This window comes from Carcharodon carcharias, chromosome 21 (assembly GCF_017639515.1).
Source record: "Carcharodon carcharias isolate sCarCar2 chromosome 21, sCarCar2.pri, whole genome shotgun sequence".
Taxonomy (NCBI): Eukaryota; Metazoa; Chordata; class Chondrichthyes; order Lamniformes; family Lamnidae; genus Carcharodon; species Carcharodon carcharias.
Window position 1 is genome coordinate 80,137,553 of NC_054487.1, and position 22,429 is coordinate 80,159,981.

The 22,429-nt window shown below is 44.1% G+C and overlaps 1 protein-coding gene across 1 annotated transcript in view; it reads right to left on the reverse strand.

Moving 5' to 3' along the window:
- The window catches only part of LOC121293076 (epiphycan-like), a 38,560-nt gene that overhangs the window by 11,098 nt on the left and 5,033 nt on the right, over positions 1-22,429 (reverse strand). The window contains exons 2-3 of the mRNA XM_041215671.1: positions 5,812-5,959; positions 1,653-1,811 (exon numbers count right to left, since the gene is read on the reverse strand). Coding sequence (XP_041071605.1) covers positions 1,653-1,811; positions 5,812-5,959 — 307 coding nt within the window. The remainder of the gene's footprint in view (positions 1-1,652; positions 1,812-5,811; positions 5,960-22,429) is intronic.

The following is a 22,429-nucleotide window of genomic DNA, read 5'->3' on the forward strand; positions in this document are numbered from 1 at the left end:
ATTACCCCTAACTCCGTGTAATCTTTTGTATTAATCTTTTGTGTGGCACCTTATCAAAGGCCTTCTGGAAGTCCAGATATACTACATCTATAGGATCCCCATTACCCACTTTGCTTGTCACATCTTCAAAGAATCTAGCAAATTAATCAAACATGATTTACTCCTCATAAAACCATGCTGACTTTGTTGGATTGCATTTTGATTTTCCAAATGTCCCATCACTACTTCCTTAATAATGGATTCCAACAATTTCCCAAAGACAGACGTTAAATTAACTGGTCTATAGTTCCCTACTTTCTGCCTGCCCCCTTTTTGAATAAGGGTGTTATGTTAGCATTTTTACAATCCACTGGAATCTTTCCAGAATTCAGGAAATTTTGGAATATTATAGTCAATGCATCTGCTATCTCCGCTGCCACTTCCTTTCAGACCCTGGGATGTAGGCCATCAGGTCCTGGGGACTTGTCACCCTTTAATCCCAATAGTTTCCTCATTACTTTTTCTCTAGTGATGGTGATTGTTCTAAGTTCCTCCTTCTCTATACCCTCTGCACTAGTTGTTACTATTGGGGTAGTACTAATGTCCTCCACTGTGAAAACTGAGGCAAAATATTGATTAAGTGTCTCTGCCATTTCTGCATTCCCCACTATTAACTCCCCAGTCTCAACCTCCAAGGGACCAACATTCAATTTAGCTACTCTCTTTCCTTTTATATACTTGTAGAAGCTTTTGCTGTCAGTTTTTACATTTTGCGCTAATTTTCTTTCATAATTTACCTTTGCTCTTTTTACTATTTTTTTAGTAATCCTTTGTTGATCTTTAAAAAGTTTCTCAATCTTCCAGTCTGCCACTGACCTTTGCAATTTTGCATGCCTTAGTTTTTGCCTTTATGTTATCTCTAACTTCCTTGCTTAGCCATGGGTGCTTTTTCCCTCTCTTAACATCTTTCTTCCTCTTTCGAATATATTTTACTTGGGAGGAATTGATTATCTCCTTAAATATTTGCCACTGTTCATCAACTGTCCTACCTTGTAATCTTCCTGCCCAGTCCACTAGTGCCAAATCTGCCCTCATGCCTATGGGTCCCATAGGTTCATAGGAACAGGAGTCAGCCACTTGCCCTTTCAAGCTCCTGCTTCACCATTCAATTAGGTCATGGCTGAGTTGGGGGTGGGGGGGTTGCGGGGTGGCGGTAGCAGTTAGCTCAGTTCGCTAGATGGCTAGGGTATGGCGTAGAATGACGCCAATGGTGTGGGTTGAATCAGTGTACTGGCTATGGGAGTTCATGGAGGGGTGCCCCAAAGTTTGCCCCAAGCCTAATGTGGAGTGGTGCCCCTCAAGCTATATAACCACTTGTATTTCTCTAACAGAGAGAGATGCCTCTGACCCCTTGTGGACAATGAATATCATCACCTGATCTGCATCCTAACTCCATTTACATCAGTCGTGGCCAATGCTATGAGCCCCTTCACTCAAAACTTTAAAGCACTTCAGCTGTTTACCATCTCATTATTACTCTCATTATATTGTAACCCAAGTAAAGCATGCTTGTAAGCGCCCAACAATTTTAAAACAGAATAAGAACACACATTACATCATCAGGTCTTAACATTGTCTTTTCTTCCTCAATAATATACTTGAGATTGTCATACTTAGCCCATCAAAATCTCCTTTCTTTATGTCGGTGAGTTTGTTAAACCGTGCGTAGAAATGAGTGGTCTCCTTAGGAAGAGGAGGTATGCTTTTGATATCTGTATCATCACAGTAGACAGACCCACTCAGGCAGGTACACAAAAGGCAGGTTGAAAGCCCTGAGGGATAAGACCAAAAGATAAAAATTGTCTTATTGAAATTGTACTCTGATGATTCAACTATAACATTTAAACAAGTTTCACCAGGCTTATTTTGCCATTATCCTCATAGGAACTGTAGAGGCCAGGTAGCTCCTCAAGCCTGTTCTGCCATTCAGTTAGATCATGGCTGATCCATATCTTAACTCTATCCAACCGCCCTGGCTCCATATCCTTTATACTCTTGTCTATCAAAAATTTATCAGTCTCAGATCTAAAATGATTAATTGATCTAGCATCTACTGCTTTTTGTGGAAAGGATTTCCATACTTCTACCACCCTTTGTGTGAAGAAATGCTTCCTAATTTCTCTCTTGAATTGCCTGGCTCTGATTTTAAGGTTATGTCCCTTTGTTCTAAGCTTCCCCACCAGCAGAACAAGTTCCTCTGTACTTACACTAACAATTCTTTTCAAAATCCTAAAACGTTGAATCAAATGGTTCTTTGACTGTTCCTATTCCAGGAATACGAATCTAGTTTATGTAATCTGTCCTTATAATCTAACGTTAGGCCCACCTTTGAGAATGTCTGTATAATTGACATTTAGGCCTCTGTGGTAAAGTGGAGTGCTGTGTACATTTAAGGGAATGTAGTTAACTGACCATGTGACTGTATCGACTAATCGCTATACAGCGCAGGATACTTGGATAACAGGAAGTTTAGAGCTGGAGGTGATTGAAGAAGCACGCATTGTGTTAGTGTTCTGTTTTTAGTTACAATAAACCACAGTGTTTGTTCAGCTAATCGGTCTCTCTGCCAATATTGTTTCAAGCACCAACTAATGTGTTAATATCAAGGGAGCAGCTCATGTTTGCTGGACAAAGTGAACCTGATAAATAAAAACATAAAAGCCTCTGAATTTCTTTGGTAACGAATGTGGAAGTTACGCAGTTACACTGGGTTCATGTGAATGGTTAATGACATGCTAAATGCCTGCCAAACAATCTTTCTCTTGAAGCAGAACTTGATACACGTATGGGGAAAGCAGCTACCGACTTTGGCTGACTCATGAAACACATAGAAAAACATCAAGCTGATCCTTAGGACTAAGCTGATGGTTTATGAGGCCTGTGTTCTCAGCACCTTGCTATATGGCTGTGAAATATGGATGACTTACAGCTATCAAGAAAAGAAGCTCAACAATTCCCACCTTCACTTTCTGCCACACTCTCTGGGTATATCCTGGCAGGATAAAATCATACATGGGCAGTCCTCTCAAAGGCAGAGCTCCCAAGTTTGTTCGTACCCATCAAACAGAGATGGCTTCATTGGCTTGAGCTTGTCCACAGGATGCAAGACAGTTGCATACCCAAGGACTTTCTATATGGTGAGATAACCAGAGCTAGATGACCAGTAGGATGCCCAAAGTTCCATTTCAGGGATGCTTGCAAAACTGGCATGAAGACCCTAAATGACTATCGCACCTGGGAGTCATTAGCTGATGATGGAGGAAAATGGTGACACCTTTTTGACTAGTGACAACAGGTCCCAACGCCAAAAAAAACAACCCATAATGATATCTGGTGGCTTCACGTGCAGCACTTGCGGCAGCTAACCTGCCTTTCAAGGATTGGTCTCCTCAGCTATCAGCAAGCTACACCATATGAAGACAGCTCATCTGAAATGGATTTGTTTGCTGAGTGTCCATCATTTTTTGTAGATGGAAGGATGCCGATGATGCATCACTAGACAGGTTGCTATAAAGTCATCTCTTGGGCATATCAAGAGGTTTCCTTAACTTTCCTCAAAAATTTTTTCCACAATAATGCATTTGTATTATACACTGACAACTCACAAATACTGAGTGTGTACAGGATGAAAAGATATCTTTGCATTTTACAGTTGAGTTTACAGCAGTTTGGAAAAGTACTAAATGTTTCAAGGTATAATATTTATGACACATCTTTTAGTATATTTCACTTTTCTTTATTTAGAATGATTCTTATTTATTAAAGACTTAAAAAAAAAACATTCATGGGATGTGGGCATCACTAGCAAGGCCATATTTATTGTCCATCCCTAATCTCTAAACCTGAGAAAATCTTGAATGCAATTGAGTGGCTTGCTGGGCCATTTCAAACCACATTGGTATGGGTCCGGATTCATAAGGGTTAGGCCTGATAAGGACAACATATTTCCTTCCCTAAAGGGCATTAGATGGGTTCTGGTAGTTTCATGGTCACCATTGTTTCTTTTTTTCATGAGTTGTGGGTGTCACTGGCTAGGCCAGCATTTATTGCCCAACCCTAATTGCCTTTGTTCAGGGGGTATTTAAGAGCCAACCACATTGCTGTGGGTCTAGAGTCACATGTAGGCCAGACCAGGTAAGGATGGCAGATTTCCTTCCCTAAAGGGGCATTAGTGAGCCAGATGGGTTTTTATGACAATGGTTTCATGGTCGTCATTTTCACCAGCTTTTTAATTCCAGAGTTTTCTTGGATTTAAATTTCACCATCTGCTGCAGTGGGATTTGATCCCTGGTCCCTGGAGCATTACCCCAGGTCTCTGGATTACTAGTCCAGTGACAATATCACTATGTCACCACCTACCACACTAGTTACGAGCTTCATATTCCAAATGTATCCAACTCACTGAATTTAAATTCCGCAGCTGCCGAGATGGGATTATTGAACTCATGAGCAAAATATTGAGCTCAGCAGGCGGGCGCGTGCCCGACCTGGCTGAGCGTAAAATGACACGCGATGACGTTGGGCGAGCCTCCCGACTTCATTGAGTAGTCCCGCGATATTTCATTCGGTGGGTGTGCGCCAGAGTTGGCAGTGCGCTCGCTGACAATTAAGAGGCCTATTAAGGCCATTGAAAAGGTAATTAAATTCAAATTTACACTGCCTGTTCAACTTTACGGTTGACAGGCAGGCAAAAACATCAAGTGGCCTTTGCACTTTTTAGGAAACCTCATCAAGGGGCAGGATGAAGTTTCCTAAATTAATCAAAATAAAATAAAAATCTTACACTTGAATTAAAAACATGTTCCTGCTCATGTGACAGAGTCACATGAGGGGACATGCTTTGTGATATTTTTATTTTGTTCATTAAGTTTTTTTAAACAGCACTTCAACTCCCTGAGGCACAGAGCTGCCTCAAGGAGATTGAAATGCTCTTTCACACGCATGTGTAATGTTCACGCTAGGCCCGCTCACCCTCCTCCCCTCGCCCTCACAGGCAGTGCTCAACACTGCTGCTCGCATTCCACGCTGGGACTGGTGAGTTCGCGTAAAATCACGGTGTGGTGCCGATCGTAGGCGGCGGTTGTCTTCCCGACCACTCCTGCGAAAGGCAAAATCCTGCCCCATGTCTCCAGATCATCAGCCTAGTCCTCTTGACCAGTCTAGTAACATAACCATGAAGCTATCACATGATATACTGCATTAATAAAAAATGATTTGTTTAAAGAAAACAATGAAAGTTTGGAAAATGGTGGAGAATATCAATTGAAACATATTTCAAAATTGGAACAATTTTTAGTGCTGGCTAACAGACTGCAAATCTCCGTGCATTATTTTGCATGCAATGTGGATGTTAGGTTTAGATTTTACTTGATAGGCAATGGCATGAATGTAGCTAGAGTCTGGAATTTTTGATGTAATTTAACGCTTTTGAATAGTGTTTGTCTGCTGTGGTCAGATTATAGACAGCGGAAAGTCACACTCTGTGATGGAGTATTCAGAGAAAATGTTCCTTTGCACAGCCAACATTACAATGAAAGGCAAATTACAAAAGGCCCTTTGTCACCTCTAACAAATATGTTGGAAATAACATCATCACTCAGAAATTGCGACGTGAGAAGTGAAAAAAATGTGTAAACCATACTAAGTTTGAAATTATATATTTACGCTTTTTTTAAATACAGAGAATGTAAATTGTGGCAATTAGCCAAAATTCCATTCAGTGCAAATAGACCCAGATTCTGAATAAAATCTCACACTGTTGCTGCTACAAACCTTCCTTCGATTCAGGGCCAAGGAGACCTGGCACACTGGGAGCACCAGGATCCAAAGGTTCAAGGGGCACAAACTCTTCTTCCTCGTAGTCACTATCATAGGTAACAAGCTCTCTGTTCCCAGAAGGTGTCAGACTACCAATCTCGACCTAGGACCAAAAAGGCACCGTGCATCAGTTTTTTTACTTAAAGAAGACATTTCTCAGTTACATGGATTTTAATATATATATGTGTAATTGCAACTGATTCAATCGCAATCCAGGCTGTGTGCCGTGTCCTGCCACATGAGGGCACTGAAGTCTTATCAAGTTCTTGGTTACTTTCTAAAACCCAAAAACTTGCATTTATATAGCAGTTTTCACAACCACAATGCCTCAAAATGTTTAACAGCCAATGAAGTTATCAAACTGCATCAAACTTACCAATATGTCCAAATTCTATTTCAGCATTAATGGTTCTTAGACTGTATACTTGGAGAAAAATCTGGAATCAAAAGCTATCCTTGGCAATGGTGACCCTCTATCATCAATTGTTGTAAAACCCACCTGCTTTACTCATGTCCTTTTGGGAAGGAAATCTGCCATCCTTACATGGTCTGGCCTACAGGTGACTCCAGACCCACAGCAATATGGTTGACTCTTAACTGCCCTCGGAAATGGCCTAGCAAGCCACTTAGTTCAAGGGCAATTAGGGATGGGCAATAGATGCTGATCTTGCCAGTGGCACCCGCATCCCATGAAAGAATACTGGACTACAAATATGAGCTTTGTGAATGTAACAAAATGAACGGCCTAATGTAATTTCTAAGCGTGTGCCTTTCCTTAGGAATTCAAACTATTGTAATTCTATTTCTAAAGTTGCACTTTAGGATACCTACAGCTCCCTCTCACTGAAACGTGGCACCCAACCTGCAGAGGGATGTATGGAGGGATATTTCCCAGAGTAAAAGGTTACTCACGTGGAGCGCACTATCAGGACATTTGGCTATGGGTGTCAGAGATTACATAGGATTTCATAACGGGAGGTGCAGTGGAAATTCCCTGAACCTCTTCTCCCAATTCCCAATATCCATTCTATGATAGGAGCATTAAAGTGTTTCTTAAAGTGTATCTTGCAAGCTCCAAAGATTTTGTGTTCGCATCCTCCTTCCCTTCTCGAAACTCATTTCTTCAGGTTGCTTACATAGGTTTGGTCCATGTGTAGACCCAAGAGGCTCAGCGTCTTCTTAGGTCCATACCCATGTGGTCATCCCTCGTGAGTAAAACCAGATAATGGCCCAAACCTTCTGGAATACCATCAAAATTGGAACTTAAGTTGGGAGATGTGAGTTAGGACCCAGTGAAAGCCCTCACACACACAGACACACAGGTGTAATTGCCCAAGAGTTTAAACTTCCAATGGGCTGAATTCCGCTGCCCAGACCCTCCATGAGTGTCTCCAACCCTGAGCTCAATGTCAGGGACTTGGGTCAGATACCTAGGATTTCCCTGCAATAATTATACTGGAAACGTTATGCTGGTTAATACCTGGTCTAACTTAGTGACTCGTCAAAGTAACTGAACTGAGCACCACAACCCCTGAACACCCCCCAACCCGACCCAACCACTGCCCTGACTCGACTACCCCCAACCCAACCCAACTATACCCCCACCCAACTATCTGCCATACTACACCCATGACCTCACTCGACTATCCTCAACCTGACCCGACTACCCCCCCACCCAGCTATCCCAACCCGACCCGATTAGTCCCTTACCTGACTACCCGCTCAACCGCTCATTCACCCACCCACTCACTCATCCTCACTCATCCACTCACGCACCCACTCACTCACTCACTCACCACCCACTCTCACTCACTTACTCACCCACCCATCCACTCACACTCACCCACCTACTCACCCTGCATCTGGGTACACACTGGTAACACACACACCTCCTGATTTCCCAAACCTGTCCACCATCTTTAAGGCACAGGTCAGGAGTGTGCTGGAATACTCTCCACTTGCCTGGATGAGTGCAGCTCCAACACTCAAGAAATTTGACACCATCCAGGACAAAAGAGTACACTTGATTGCACCTCATCCACCACCTTCATCATTCACTCCCTCTACTACCGATGCACAGTGGCAGCAGTGTGTACCATTTACAAGATGCACTGCAGCAAAGCACCAAGGCTTCTTCAACAGCATCTTGCAAACCTACAACCTCTGCCACCTAGATGGACAAGAGCAGCAGATGCATGGGAACACCATCACCTGCAAGTGCCCCTCCAAGCCACACACCACCTGACTTGGAACCATATCGCAATTCCTTCACTATCGCTGGGTCAAGATCCTGGAACTCCCTTCCTAACAGCCCTGTGGGTGTGTACCTACACCAGATTGGCTGCGGTGTTTCAAGTAGGCAGTTCATTACCACCTTCTCAAGGGCAATTAGGGATGGGCAATAAATGCTGGGCTTGCCAGTGACACTCACACCCAATGAACGAAGAAAAAAAATTCCTACTTCAATCTTCTACACTACTCCTGGATAACAAGCCAAGTTATAAAACCTGTCCCTATGATCTAGCCATTCACTCTGCCTCAATGTTGCTTTTATCATTTTGGTTATATACTTGAAAAGGAAAGATTTTCATTGCTATTGGGAAAGGACATTGGATTGGAGCTAACCTGATAGCTCTACCAAAGAGCCAACATAGGCCCAATGGACTGAATAGCCTCCTTCAGTGCTGTAAAATTCTTTGGATTTTGACGAGTTGTGTGATGTCTATTTCTATTTTTCAAGGGCTCTATTTCTCATTTTACAGGCAGAAAAGGGTTAATGATCCTCATTTTTTTTACAGTTAGTAATGTCCAATCAAAATGGAAACTGCATTTCACGTCCCTTGTAGGTGATTGTATGGAACCTGATTTGGTTGGTGAATAGAGAAGGAACTGACTAATCATTAGCAAACTTCTAAATATCGTTCCTTTCTTATTTCTTAATTAGTGACAAAATGTGGCTAAATGGTATAACAGGCAGAGTTTCGAGATCCAAGTAGGAAATGTTTGATAGCACATTAAATTGGATTAATTTTCTGATTGATCACAAGGGCCAAAAGTGCAAGGTGCTTATCTTAAATATTCCCAGTAAAATGTTTTGCTGCTATTTAATTTTGAATTTCATTTTGGCTGCATTCGTTGAAGAACCAGCGGGAAAAAAAAAATAGATTTTCCAACCAGGCCTCTTCTAACTTGTTTCATTGTTGGTAAAATGCCTGTGATTACTGAACTGTGAAATGTCTCCCTTCATCTCAGAACCACAAAGCTGAATTGGATATTCCTTGGTTGCTGCTGTCTGGGTGATTTCCTGCTCAATGCAGAACTTGATTACCTCATGGATTATCTCCATGTTCCAGGATGTGAAGAGAGCCACCGTGTGTGCCCACAAAGGATATTAGAAAAGATTCTTGGGATCCTGCTCATTCCCCATTCTGAGATTTGAAAATTGCAATTTCAGCAGCTGCTGGGAGCATTTTCTTAAATTATACTTTTACAAGTTATTTGCTCCTTAATCTAGTTTTTCAAGCCTCTGCTCAGACATGGACAGGTTGTTGGAATGGGTGGACAAGTGGCAGGTAAACTTTAATGCAGAAAAGTGTGAAGTGATTCATTTTGGTGGCAAGAATGAGGAGAGGCAATATAAAATAAAAGGTACAATTTAAAGGAGTTACAGGAGCAGAAGGATCTGGACATATGTGCACAAATCATTGAATGTGGCAGGACAGGTTGAGAATGTTGTGTTGTCATAATGATATAAAAGCATCAGCTACTCAAGGGATTGTGTAAATATGTTGTGGGTTCATTTATTGAGACTAGGCTCTTGAGAACATTTATACATGTGTAGGAAGCTTAAAGACAGCAGCAGCAGAGTTGTGTGTGTGTGCTCTGCTCACAGGCAAAATTGAAACTAAGACTTGATTGTATCACACACTTCCCTTCTAGTGATGCCACGCTGCTATCCCTTAAAGGCACATTACAACATGGCCCTTTCTCTTTAAGGATACTCCCCCCTTGCTTCCAAAGAAATATAACTATTTACAATACATGTTCGTGTTTAGCTACCATTTCATGAGTGTATAGAACTGATGAATCTATAAGTCTCTAAAGCATAGAGGTAATCTGCTAGTATGCCCAGATCTTGTGATGGTAACCTTATCTGGGGGTGTCTTTAATTGCACACAGTGACCTGTCAGATTGTCATTCTTAGATATTGTTCCTGGTTGCAGCTACGGAGCTGTGTGTACTCTGCTCATAGGTAAAAGTGAAACTAAGGCTGGATTGCATGACACACTTCCCTTCTAGTGATGTCATGCGGCTACCCCTTAATGGAATATTACAACAGAGAAAGTGCTTAATAAAGTATACAGAATCTTGGGCTTTATAACTATGGGCTTGGAGTACAAAAACAAGTAAGTTATGTTAAACCTGTATAAAATACTAATTTAGCCTCAACTGGAGTATCGTGTCTAGCTCTGGGCACTATATTTTAAGGAGAATGTGAAGGCATGAGGGAGAGTGCAGAAAAGATTCATAAGAATGGTTCCAGGGATGAGGAACTTTAGATCGGAGAAGCTGGGGCTGTTCTGCTTGGAGAAGAAAAGGTTGAGAGGGGATTTAAAAATTCAAAGTCATGAAGGTACTGGACAGAATAAATAGGGAAAAACTGTTCCCAATTGTGAAAGGATTGAGAACCAGAGGACACATTTAAGGTGATTTGCCAAAGAACCGATGGCGACATGAGGAAAAACTCTTTTTATGCAGGGAATGGTTAGGATCTGGAATGCAGTACTTGAACATGTGATGGAGGCAGTTTCAATCACAGCTTTCAAAAGAGAATTGGACAATTACCTGAAGGGAAAACAGTTGCTGGGTTATGGGTTACAGGCGGAGGAGTGGGGCTAGCTGAGTTGTCCTTGCAAAGAGCTGGCATGGACATGGTGGGCTGAATGGCCTCCTTCAGTGCTGTTATCATACTATGATTCTGTGATTCTAGTCAATCAGTGTGGATCTTTCCCCTTTTTTCTTGACCTAGTGAATCATTTAAAGATCTGCTTCACAAACAAACAGCCTACTCGGAAATTCTGTTTTTGAAAGGAAGGAATCTTTTAATTTTTTTTAAGATCTCATACATATATTTTGCACAGGTAATAACCACTAGATTCATCTAATAATTATTTTGAAATAGATGTACCTGTGTAAAAATACCCCCTGGTTAATGTGTGCTTATTTCAAGGTTATCCTGTTCATTAACATTATACCCAAGTCTTACCTCAATTCTAAATTAAAGCTTGTTCATTGTGATTACAATTACTAGTTATTAAAATTCAAAAGTACTTAATTCATTACAATTCATTAGCATTTTGGGATGTCTAGGGGTCATGAAAGATGCTGCACAAATACAATCTTTTTTTACTATTTTTAATAAGGTTTAGCACTACGCACCAAGCAATATTTTTGTTGATTTTCATTAACACCGTTTTAAGTTGGAAACAATATTTGGTTTAACAATACAAACTGATGAAAAGTTTTCCATGAATTTTGCTCCATTTTAATTCCCATTTTTTATTAAACTAAAAACAGAGAAATCTGTCCTCCTTAGATCTTTAGGCAACTTTCTGAGTGCAGAAGCCAATGGTGTAAATAATCACCTGTAGGATAAACTTTGGGTTGGATTTCACTGGGCACCATGGCCTTTGCGAGAGTGTCCAGCTCGCAGGGAATGAATTAAGCAACACTTTGATATTTGAGCAGGGGAGTGGGGGGAGGGTGGGGGCGTTGTCAAATATCTACAAGTAGTGTGGGGTGGGAGGTGGAGGGGGGATGTGGAGCTGCTAGTGAACCTGTTAGTGGGCTGATGGGATGAGAGCACAGTGCACATGTGCAGGTAGTACTGTGCATACAAGAATCACAAAAACAGGGCAAAATGGTTCCCAGACAGGCCTGACCCGGGAAACAGGACAAACGCATCAAATAAGGGATAGTCCCAGAAATCCAGGATAGTTGGTCACCCTGCTCCTCTTCCCCTGGCTAAATATTTGTGGGGGTGCCCAACCATGATCCAGATGGCTGCCCAGCAGCAATTTAACACTCTGTTTGCCATATTATAAAAAAGATATAGAGGCATTGGAGATGATGCAGAAAATTTACAAGGCTGATATGAGAAATGCATGGGTATACATATTAGGAAAGGATTGACAGGCTGGCTCTCTTTTCTCAGAAAAAAAGAAGGCTGAGACATGACTTCATAGAGGTCTTTGAAATTGTGAAATGTTTTGATAGAGTGGATACAGAGAGAAGGTTCCTTCTTGTGGGGAAGAGCATAACTAGAGGCTGTCAATATAAGATAGTCACCAAGAAATCCAATAGGGAATTGAGAAGCAACTTCTTTACCCAAAGAGTGGTGAGAATGTGGCATTCACTACCACAGGGAATGGTTGAGGTGAATAGTATATGCATTTAAGGGGAAACTAAACAAGGATATGAGGGAGAAAGGAATAGAGGGTTATGATGACAGATTTAGATGATGAAAGATGGGAAGAGGCTCAAGTGGAGCATAAATACCAGCATGGACTGGTTGGGCCAAATGGCCTGTTTCCGTGTGGCATTATCTAATGTAATCTTACGCAGCTTTTCACAGCCAGAATTTTACGTCCCGCGGGTGGACACATGCTCAACCCGAACGAACGTGAAATAGTGCAAGATTACATCAGGTGAACGTCCCTACGTCACCGCGTACTCGCACGATATTTCGCTTAGCGGGCACGCATGGCAGTTAGAAGCGTACCCACCGACAATTAAGCCCATTAATGATGCAATTAACAGCAATTTTATGTGGCCCGTCCACATTTACGGTTGGCAGATGAGCCATTCTCACAGGCGGCATTCATATTTTTGCTCAAACCTTGATCCAGGACTGAATGAAATCTCCGTGGGGAAACAAAATAAAGAGATGTCTCTTTAGAGACTGGCTTTTTTATGAGGTGTGCTTTGAAGTGCTTGATTATGCTGCATGGACAGATTTTGCAGCATTTTTGTCATGTCCTTTAGTTTGTCGCACGTTGGATATGTCATTTTAATATATTTGCACCTAATTATAAGCCCATCTCACTGGAATCATCCCCACGTGTTAAATTTACCACCTACGTCGGTGGGAAAACACGCTGGCCCAGAACAAATCTTGACAAGTGTGACATGCAGAAGTCAGGTCTTATTGTTAAGGCCTTGTTCAGATCACGGACATCCAAGGAGCAGAAGATGCTGGAGCCCTACAGCTATCAGATGCGTCAGGAACATGTGCATCGCATGCTGGGTGGATTCTGATTGACATGGCTCAGCCACGAAGCAACTTGCGGAAGGTGGAAGGTCACCATTGATGTCTGGGGTCTGCTTAGGGACATCAGTGTCTTGGCCGTGGTCTGCTATGGACGATTGTCAAGGGGTTGGGGAGGAAGATCCAGCTGTGAGTTGGCGAGGAAGGTGTACTGCGGGGGTGGAAGAGGAAGATCCAGGTTTGAGTGAAGGTAAAGTGAAGTACCATGTTACTTTAAGAGAATGCCAGTGGACTAACCATGTGACAGCACTGACCAATCACTGTACAGCGTGGGCTACTGGTTAACTGGGAGTCTAGAGCTGGAGGTGGTTGTGGGAGCATGCAAGAATTTAGTGCTTTGCCTTCTGTTGCAATAAACGATCACAGTTTGTCCTTATGTCAGTCTCTTTCCTTTATTGTTAGCGAGCGTCAACTAACAAGTGTATATGAAGGCGTGCAATTTGAATTTACTCGACTAGTGAACTCATAGACTCAAGACATAAAAGACTTGGAGATGAAAGTGTACTGGAGGGTGGGGGGAGGTGGTGTGGGGTGAGGTTGGGTGGGGTGGAGCAATGTGCTGGGAAGGTGGGGTTGGGACGGGGGGAACAATGGTGTCACGGGGAGATGAGGGGAGGGACTACAAGGAGAGGAAGGTGTAATGGGGGAGAATGCAGCAACTAAGGAGGTAGGTATAAGGTAGGTGTAAGATGTATAGGAAGGAGTTTTGAGGGAGGAAAGAGTCCAGGGGGAGGAAGGAGTTTGGAGAGGGGAAGGAGCCCAGGGGAATGTTAAGGGGCGGGGGGTGGGGGGGGTGGGGGGGGGGGGGGGGGGGTTTGGGGGGGCGGCGGGCGCAGTAAGGGTGGAGGAAAGAGTAAGGAGGGAGGGAGGAGTAAGGGGAGGATGTCCAGGTGAATGTGCAAGGGAGGAATCTTTGGAGCCAATGACTGCCTCCTGAAGAGCAAAATGAGGGTGGGCATAGTAGGAGGGAATGGTGAGAATGAGAGACATCAGAGCGATCCAGTAGGGTGGGAGGGTAAGGGAGTGACGGTAGAAGGCATGGCGAGGGTGGTTGTTGGGGACTTGAAGGCAGACACGGACTCTGGGGGTGGGAAGGAGGAGGTCAGGGAGGTTGATATGGATGTGGGTGGGATTCTCGGGAAGATAGGGAATGTACACGTTCACCTGGACATCCCAGAAAGAAAAGGGTTCTTGCTGGTAGGTGACGGTGGAGAGGTGGAAGGTGGTGCCAGAGGGATCAACAGTGATGGGGGAAAGGACATGGGTGACTCGGGGAGGGGAAAGGACAGGATAGCTGAAGACAGACTTAACAACCACCATTCTTCTAAGATTGAAAGTGAAAGGAGCCTTGTGTTGCGTGAGCATGGGAGTGCGATCAGTAGGTGGGCGGAGATGCAGGTCAACTCAGATGGACAACTGAAAGAGAAACCCAACAGGCAGCATTGAAAATGCTCGGGATATTGAGATGAGTGTGATGGAGGAAGGCTCCGCATGCGTAGGAAAATGATTGCATAAGGCTCCTAAAGGCCCTGTCACACAGACACTTCTGCCTCCAGAATAATTCGTGGGCTGGCTTTATGCAGCTGAACTACTAGCTGAGGGGATGCAGTGGGCGGACTAGTGAAGCCTGTAAGTGAACCTGAAAGACACCATTACACATTATTCAGTGAAAGAGAATATAATTTCAGATTATAAAGGGACAAAATGTGTTCACCCGTGCAACCACTTGTGATCAGAAATTCTTAACTTTTCTAGTCCTACCACTTCTTTTAGGTGCTGCCCTGATGTCTGAAGCAGGGGTGGAGACAGCCTATGTAATGGTTGGTCTTGTTGTCTCTGATGACTTAGGCATGGGTCCTCTGGAGAAACAAGGTCTTCAGGGCCCCAGCTTGCTTTGGCTGTCCTCCTGTGGGCCAGCTGCTCTCTCGGCAGTGACAAAAGTTGAGGTTGAGGGGGGGTCACAGGCAAAGAGGATTCAGAAGGAGATGAGTCTCTGAGACTCCTGAGTGGATGACCCACAGGTGTCCAGCTGCCGCTCCTCTTCCCTTCGGGTGTCCAAGGGCCCCAGCCTAACTCCTTGAGGGGAAGGAGCACCTGAAGGGATGTCGAGGTGCCCCGTTTCCCTCTCACACTGCCAGTGCAGGAACTCACCCATGGCTAACATGATGGAGTTCAGGTCTATGTGCGTCTCCAATGTTTTGGCTGGACCAGGACCTCCATGGCGTCTGCCATCTTTCCCATAAAGACCTCCATATGCGCATATGTGGGCACCACTTCATCAGAGAGCAGGCGACGCACTCCTCTGACTTGCGTGCCACTCTGTTGAAGGCTTCCAAAAGGTTTGTGTGTGTTCCCCCACTTTCTGCTGACTCTCCACAATGGGTTGGAAGGCCAAATCCAGTTGTTCATCACCAGACTCGACCTCACACGTGCCTCTTCCCCAGCAGCCCTCAGAGGACTGCTGGGGAGCTGGGCTAAACCTGCCTCCTCCTGCTTCGGACACGTGTCCATGTGGTGACCAGCAGATTGTGAACCCAAGCCTGCTCTAGATCTAGGTCCCACTGAGGTGTGTGTCTCTGCGCTGGTGGAGGGTATGGGTAAGCGCTATAATGGGTCCTCCAGGCTTCTTATTTCCAGCTCTTCACTGGAGGAGGTGTTCTGTTCACTGGAGGTGAGGACCTGAATGGAGCTGAGGGACTGGCTGGCTGATAGCGTCAGTCACTTGGCAGAGCTCCCTGTTAACCCCTGTAGAAATAATTAGTGCATGGCAGCAGAGTCAACAGCAGTAGAGAGAGCACTCACAGTTGCGTTGAGAGAGGGATGATGTGGTGCAGGATCCTCACATGGGCGTGAGCAGCCGACTTCACTGTCACCGCAGGCACGGTCCACATCCTTACCAGTCAGCGCAATGGCAGCTCCTCAAAGTGGGTGGGGGGTCTAATGAGGACCAAGACTCTACACAGTGGGGAGAGTTTTCCGGCTGGCGATTAGGGGGCGGGGCCCGCTGGCCAACACGTAAAATGATGCGCGGTGACGTTGGGCAGGCGTCCTGACATCACCGCGCATCATTTAGATTTTCTGTTTGGCGGGCACGTAGCCGACCAAGCTGTGTGCCTGCCGAACTGTCAAAGGTCTATTAGGTCCTGTTTAAAACTAATTAAATCAATTAAATGAGCTGCCCGTCCAACTTTAAGGTTGGTGGGCAGGCGAGGAGCCCAGGCGGTCTTTGCATTTTTCATGGAATCTCATCTACAAGCGGAATGAAGTTTCATGAAGTGTTTATAAATTAAATAAATTTTTAAATTAATGTTCCTTGACAAGTCCCAGCTCATGTGACTGTCACATTAGGGGACATGTCTTAAAATATTTTCAATTCTTTATTTAAATGTTTGAATCTTAAACAAATCTCCATGAGGCACAGAGGTGCCTCAGGGAGATTTCTGCGCTCTTTTGCGCACTTGCGCGAAAGAGCCCAGGCCCGGATTCAGGGAATCCCCCCTGCCCGCACAGCGCTTCCGGGCAAGCATCACGCTGAGCGGGCCTTAATTGGCCCGCTGACATAAAATGGCAGTGCACACCCAATTGGGGGCACCAATCGGGTTCACACTTGCTCCTGCCTGCCCCCGCACAACCCCCTCCACCCCAATGGGGGGAAAATTCAGCCCAGTATTCCAGATGTCCAGATGTGGTCTCACCAAGGCCTTGTACATCTGCAGCAAAACTTACCTACTTTTATATTCCTAATCATATAAATCTGAGGGGCCATCCCAGGAGATAATTCAGAACTACTAATGACCAAGGACGCAGTTTTAAACCCAATTCCTTAGAGACAGGCATCCTTAAAAACTCAGAGAAATATATTTTCAAATACTTTGTGGGTAACTGTGGGTAAGCTGTGGATAACTCCCATGCTTAGGTAGCCAATTCCTGTTTGTTTAGATAATGCAACAAGCAATCAATAAAATAAACTGGGATGCTGCTTGCCAAAGCATATAGTACTATTTGATTGCGAGCCAAGTCACATGATTTGATCTCAGGAGTCCACAGTCTATTGCTATTTGCTCATAGTGGCCCCACAGCAAAAATTAAACAGCAACAACAATTATTTATTTAGCACCTTCTACATGGTAAAATGTCCCAAAGCACTTTGTAAGTATGTTACCAATCAAAATTAGGCATGGAGCTACATAAGGAGGTATTGGGACAGCCTAACAAAAGTTTGGCCAATGAGTTGGGATTTAAGTAACATCCTTAAAGAAATAAAAGAGAGGTGGAGTGGTTTCGGGTGGGAATTCCAGAGCTTAGGCCCCAATCAGCTGAAGGCACAGCCTCCAATGGTGGAGCAATTAAAATTGGGGATGTGCAAGAAGACAGAAAAAGAGGAGCGCTTTTATTTTAGAGGGTTGAAGGGTTGTAGGGCTGAAGGAGCTCATGGAGATCGGGCAGTAGAGACTGAGAAGGGATTTGACAATAGGACAGGAATTTTAAAAACAAGGCATGGTCAACCGTAAGTTACCCAAAACTCCCCCGTCCACAACAGCAGTATGTTTCCCACCAGACCCAGACTAATTTCTCCAACGTAATTAGATCTGCTTGTTTTTCTCATCTAACATCCGCTCAAATCTTTGCATCATCTGAAAATCTATGCCTTCATCCAGATCATCCAAAAACATCAATCCCTGAGAAACTCCACTAATAATTGGTGCCCATGTAAAACCGTTAACAACTTTCAATTACGAGAATGCAACCAATTCCTTATCCAACCCAAAATCCGCTCAAAACAAAAACAGAATTACCTGGAAAAACTCAGCAGGTCTGGCAGCATCGGCGGAGAAGAAAAGAGTTGACGTTTTGAGTCCTCATGACCCTTCGACAGAACTCTGTCGAAGGGTCATGAGGACTCGAAACGTCAACTCTTTTCTTCTCCGCCGATGCTGCCAGACCTGCTGAGTTTTTCCAGGTAATTCTGTTTTTGTTTTGGATTTCCAGCATCCGCAGTTTTTTTGTTTTTACCAAAATCCGCTCACCAATCTCACAAAGCCCTATCTTACTAAGTAACCTATCGCATGATACATTGTCCAAAGCTTTTCAGCAGATGAAATATAGATTATCAGCCAGCCTGTCTACTACATCCACCAACCTAGGAATTTCCTCAAAAAATTTGACTAGACTGATGAGGAGTGACCTTTTCTTGTAGCCATGCTGAAAGCCTCCAAAAAGCCTCTTTTCTGTCCAGTTGGCCGTAATGATCCCTTCAACAACTTAACAAAACTGAAATCAAGCTAATGGGTCTGTAATTCCCTGGCTGTGACCTGTTGCCCTTTTATGACTATTGACACCATTAAGAGCATAAGAAATAGGAGCAGATATAGCCCATTCAGCCCATCGAGTCTGCTCTGCTGTTCAATAAGATCATGGCTAACCTGATTGTGGCCTTAACATCACTTTCTTGCCTGTTCCCCATAACCCTTAACTCCCTTGTCAATCAAAAATCTAACTCAGCCTTGAGTATATTCACTGACCCAATGACTACCACTGCTCTTTGGGGAAGACAATTCCGAAGATTAACCACCCTCTGAGAGAAGAAATCCCTCCTCATCTCCATCTTAAATGGAGAACCCTTGGAATTTTCCCCTGTTGGGGAGTAAGTTGAAGAGCGGGCGCGTGAAGGCGCACCTCCGATCGGCGTCCCCAATTGGGGGCAGGCTCCATTTTACTTGACGTCCTCAGGGAAGCACTGTGCACTCCCTGTGTGGGAAGGGGGGAATCCCTAAAACCAAGAGTGCATGTGCATGAAAGAGCGCAATCATCTCCCTGAGGCTAAGTGCTGCCTCAGGGAGATCGTCCCCACTGTAAAAAATATTAAAAATAAATAAAAATAGAAAACAAAAAAATCCATGACATGTCCCCTCATGTGATAGTGTCACATGAGTTGGGACATGTCCATAACTTTTAACAACACTTTAATTAAATTTTTAAAAGCCTACATGAAACCTCATCCCGCCCTTGGATGAGGTTTCATGCTTTTTCTAATGCCCGCCAGGGCTCCTGGCCTGCTCGCCAACCTTAAGGTTGAACAAGCAGGTCCATTAATTACTTAAATGACTGTCAATGGCCTCAATTGGCCATTGACAGGTTGGTGGGTGCACAGCTGATTTTGCTGAGCCCCTGCCTACCTGAAAATTTAAATGGGGCACAGTGACGTTGGGATTTCCACCCAAAATCACCATGCATCATTTTACGCATTGGTGAGCAGGCCCCAGCCTCCAGCTTGCCAATGGGAAAACCCTGGCCCTTATTTTTAAACTGTGCTCCCTAGTGCTAGATTCCCTCACGAGAGGAAACATCCTCTCAGTATCTACACTGCTAAGTCCCCTCAGGATCTTATACGTTTCAATAAGATCACCTCTCATTCTTCTAAACGCCAATGAATATAGGCCCAACCTGCTCAACCTTTCCTCATAAAGATAATTAACACTTTCATCCCAGAAATCAAAATTGTCTCTGTGTTATCCTATTTCACAAATTATTCAGCCTGTAATTTTTTTTTCTCTCATGGGCACATTTTACAATGGAAGCAGTTACTTTCATCCAGCATCAGTCCAAGGCAAGGGATGTCTTTTTTGTGGCTTTCTGTTCTGAGCAAAATAAATTTAATGCCCGCACTCCGCATGGCAAGCTGATGGCAAGCTGTTCATCAGCTATTTTTAAAAGAAAGCATTCTGATATTGCGATGTTATTGCTGGAAAATTACTTCAGCTGTAATCCAACAGAATGGTGAGGCACACAAAACACAACTGTTAAAGTAGTCACACCTTGGCAGCACATAACGCAGGATATTGGGCCAAAATTTGCCGGAGCACCGTATCTTGAGATATTTCTCCATTAGTTAGGTTCTCATATCTTTTGCCCAGAAGTTGCTGGAAATGCAAGCTGAACATCCACCTGGGGAGGACAGCAGGATATCGGAGATCTTGTTCATCAATGGGACCAAGAGCGTATCTGCTCAACCAATGAGATCAAAGAATTGAAAAATAAACAGAACAGATTGAGATGGAGGGTGATTTCGAATGATTTGGTGTAATAATCAGGTACGGAAAGACAAATAAAGAAAGGGAGTGAAAAATTAGGAGAAAAGAAGGAGGCAGAAAGAAAAGTAAGGCAAAAGCCGAAATTTTCTGGCCCCCCCAGTGGCAGATGCCAGTCAAACTTCCATTCACTTCAGCAGGACTGGAATATCCTGCTGGTGGGAAGGGCTGCAAAATACCGCCCAGAATCTTTTAATTTAAAATTTGATGGTTTCATAATTTCCTAAAACAATGCACAACCTTAAGGAATGAGGTATCACACTTTCTGGGCTAGAGAGATTGATTGGCATTGCATTAACGATTATCATGCCGTTACAAAGCAGCTTGCTTGATTGGCACCCAATCCACCACTTTAAACATTTACTCACTCCATGGTTGATGAACAGTAGCAGCAGTGTGTACCATCTACAAGATGCACTGCAGCAATTCGCCAAGGCTCCTTCAACAACACCTTCCAAACCCGTGATATCTACCACCTAGAAGGCCAAGGGCAGCAGACACATGGGAACACCACCATCTGCATATTCCCCTCTAATCCACACACCATCCTGACTTGGAACTATATTGCCATTCCTTCACTGTTGCTAGGCCCAAATCCTGGAACTCCTTTCCTAATAGTCCTGTGTTTGTACTGACAGTAGGTGGACCACAGAGGATCAAGAAGGTGCCTCCTTTAAGGAAGCAAATTTGAAGTCCTTATCTGGTCTTCCCTATAGGTGACTCTATGGACCCACTATGGTTCACTCAGCTTTTCTCTGAAATGGCCCAGCACAAGTTGAATTCAAGGAGGTGACTCACCACCACCTTCTTAAGCTGGCCTTGCCAGCAATGCTCCCATCCTATAAATGAAAAAAAAAACAAATTGCCTGCTGATGTTCCTGATTCCACTGGATCCACATACACATTCACTACCAGCAGATGCCTGTGAATGTGATCAGGAGCAAGAAAGCCTGACCAATTTTCACACCCATAGCCCAGGGCGCTGATACCAATTTGTGCCCTGACAATCACTTTGGCTGAGATCTGCCACCACAGGACAGATTTGGATTGAGCCAGCCTTCCCTTAACAATGTGATTCTGATCATTTCAAAAACTGCAGTGCCCAGGTTTCATGTAAACATCTGTAAATATAGACATTGAACAGCAGTCAAAAAGTAACTATGGGAAGAATTTTCCCCCCCATCGGGGGGGAAGTGCAGAAGCGGGCACGGATGGGAGTGCCTCTGATCGGCGCCCCCGATCGGGGGTGCGCAGCCATTTTACGTGGGCAGGCCAATTAAGGTCCACCCAGCGTGATGTCCACCAGGAAACGCTATGTACTCCCTGTGCGGGTAGGAGGAGGGGATTCCCTCAGCCGGCAGTGTGCTCTTTCACGCATGCGTGCGAAAGAGTGCACTGATCTCCCTGAGGCTAAGAGCTCCCTCAGGGAGATCTGCTCAGAATTAAAACTTTTAATGTAAATGTTTTAAAAATTTCCATGACATGTCCCCTCATGTGACACTGTCACATGAGTTGGGACATGTCCATCACTTAAACTCAAACCTTTATTAAAAATTTTAAAACCCTCATGAAACCTCATCCCACCTGTGGATGAGGTTTCATGCTTTTTCTGAAGCCCGCCAGGGCTCCTGGCCTGCCTGCCAACCCTAAGGTTGGAGGACAGGTCCATTAATTAGGTTAATGACTTGTTAAATGGCCTCCATGCCGTTGACAGGTCAGTAGGTGCACAGCTGATTTGGCTGCGCCCCCGCCAATCTGAAAATGGAAATGACACAGGGTGACGTCAGGAGTTCTGCCCAACATCATCCCACATCATTTTACGCGTTGGTGAGCTGGCCCTGCCCCCCGCTCACCGACCTAAAGATCCTGCCCTATATGTTGTCGTTATTAATGGAAAATTCGTATTGTTTACTGCTTACAGTACTTGTGCAGTAAGTCCCTAATCTTATCCTTCCTCTGGAAGAGAATGCTGCTTCATTTGCTTTAGTCCCTCTGGGATGATTCTTTACCCATAAGCTTCCCAAGTCCCTAGCAGTACTAAAAAAAAAGTATTTTGCTACTTGGGATTAATTTCCCATAGTCAGAGTTTAGGCTACTATTTGAGATCGGTAAAATGCGACAGCTAGGGAAAGGAGAACATTTCCTTGCTAAGGTCATG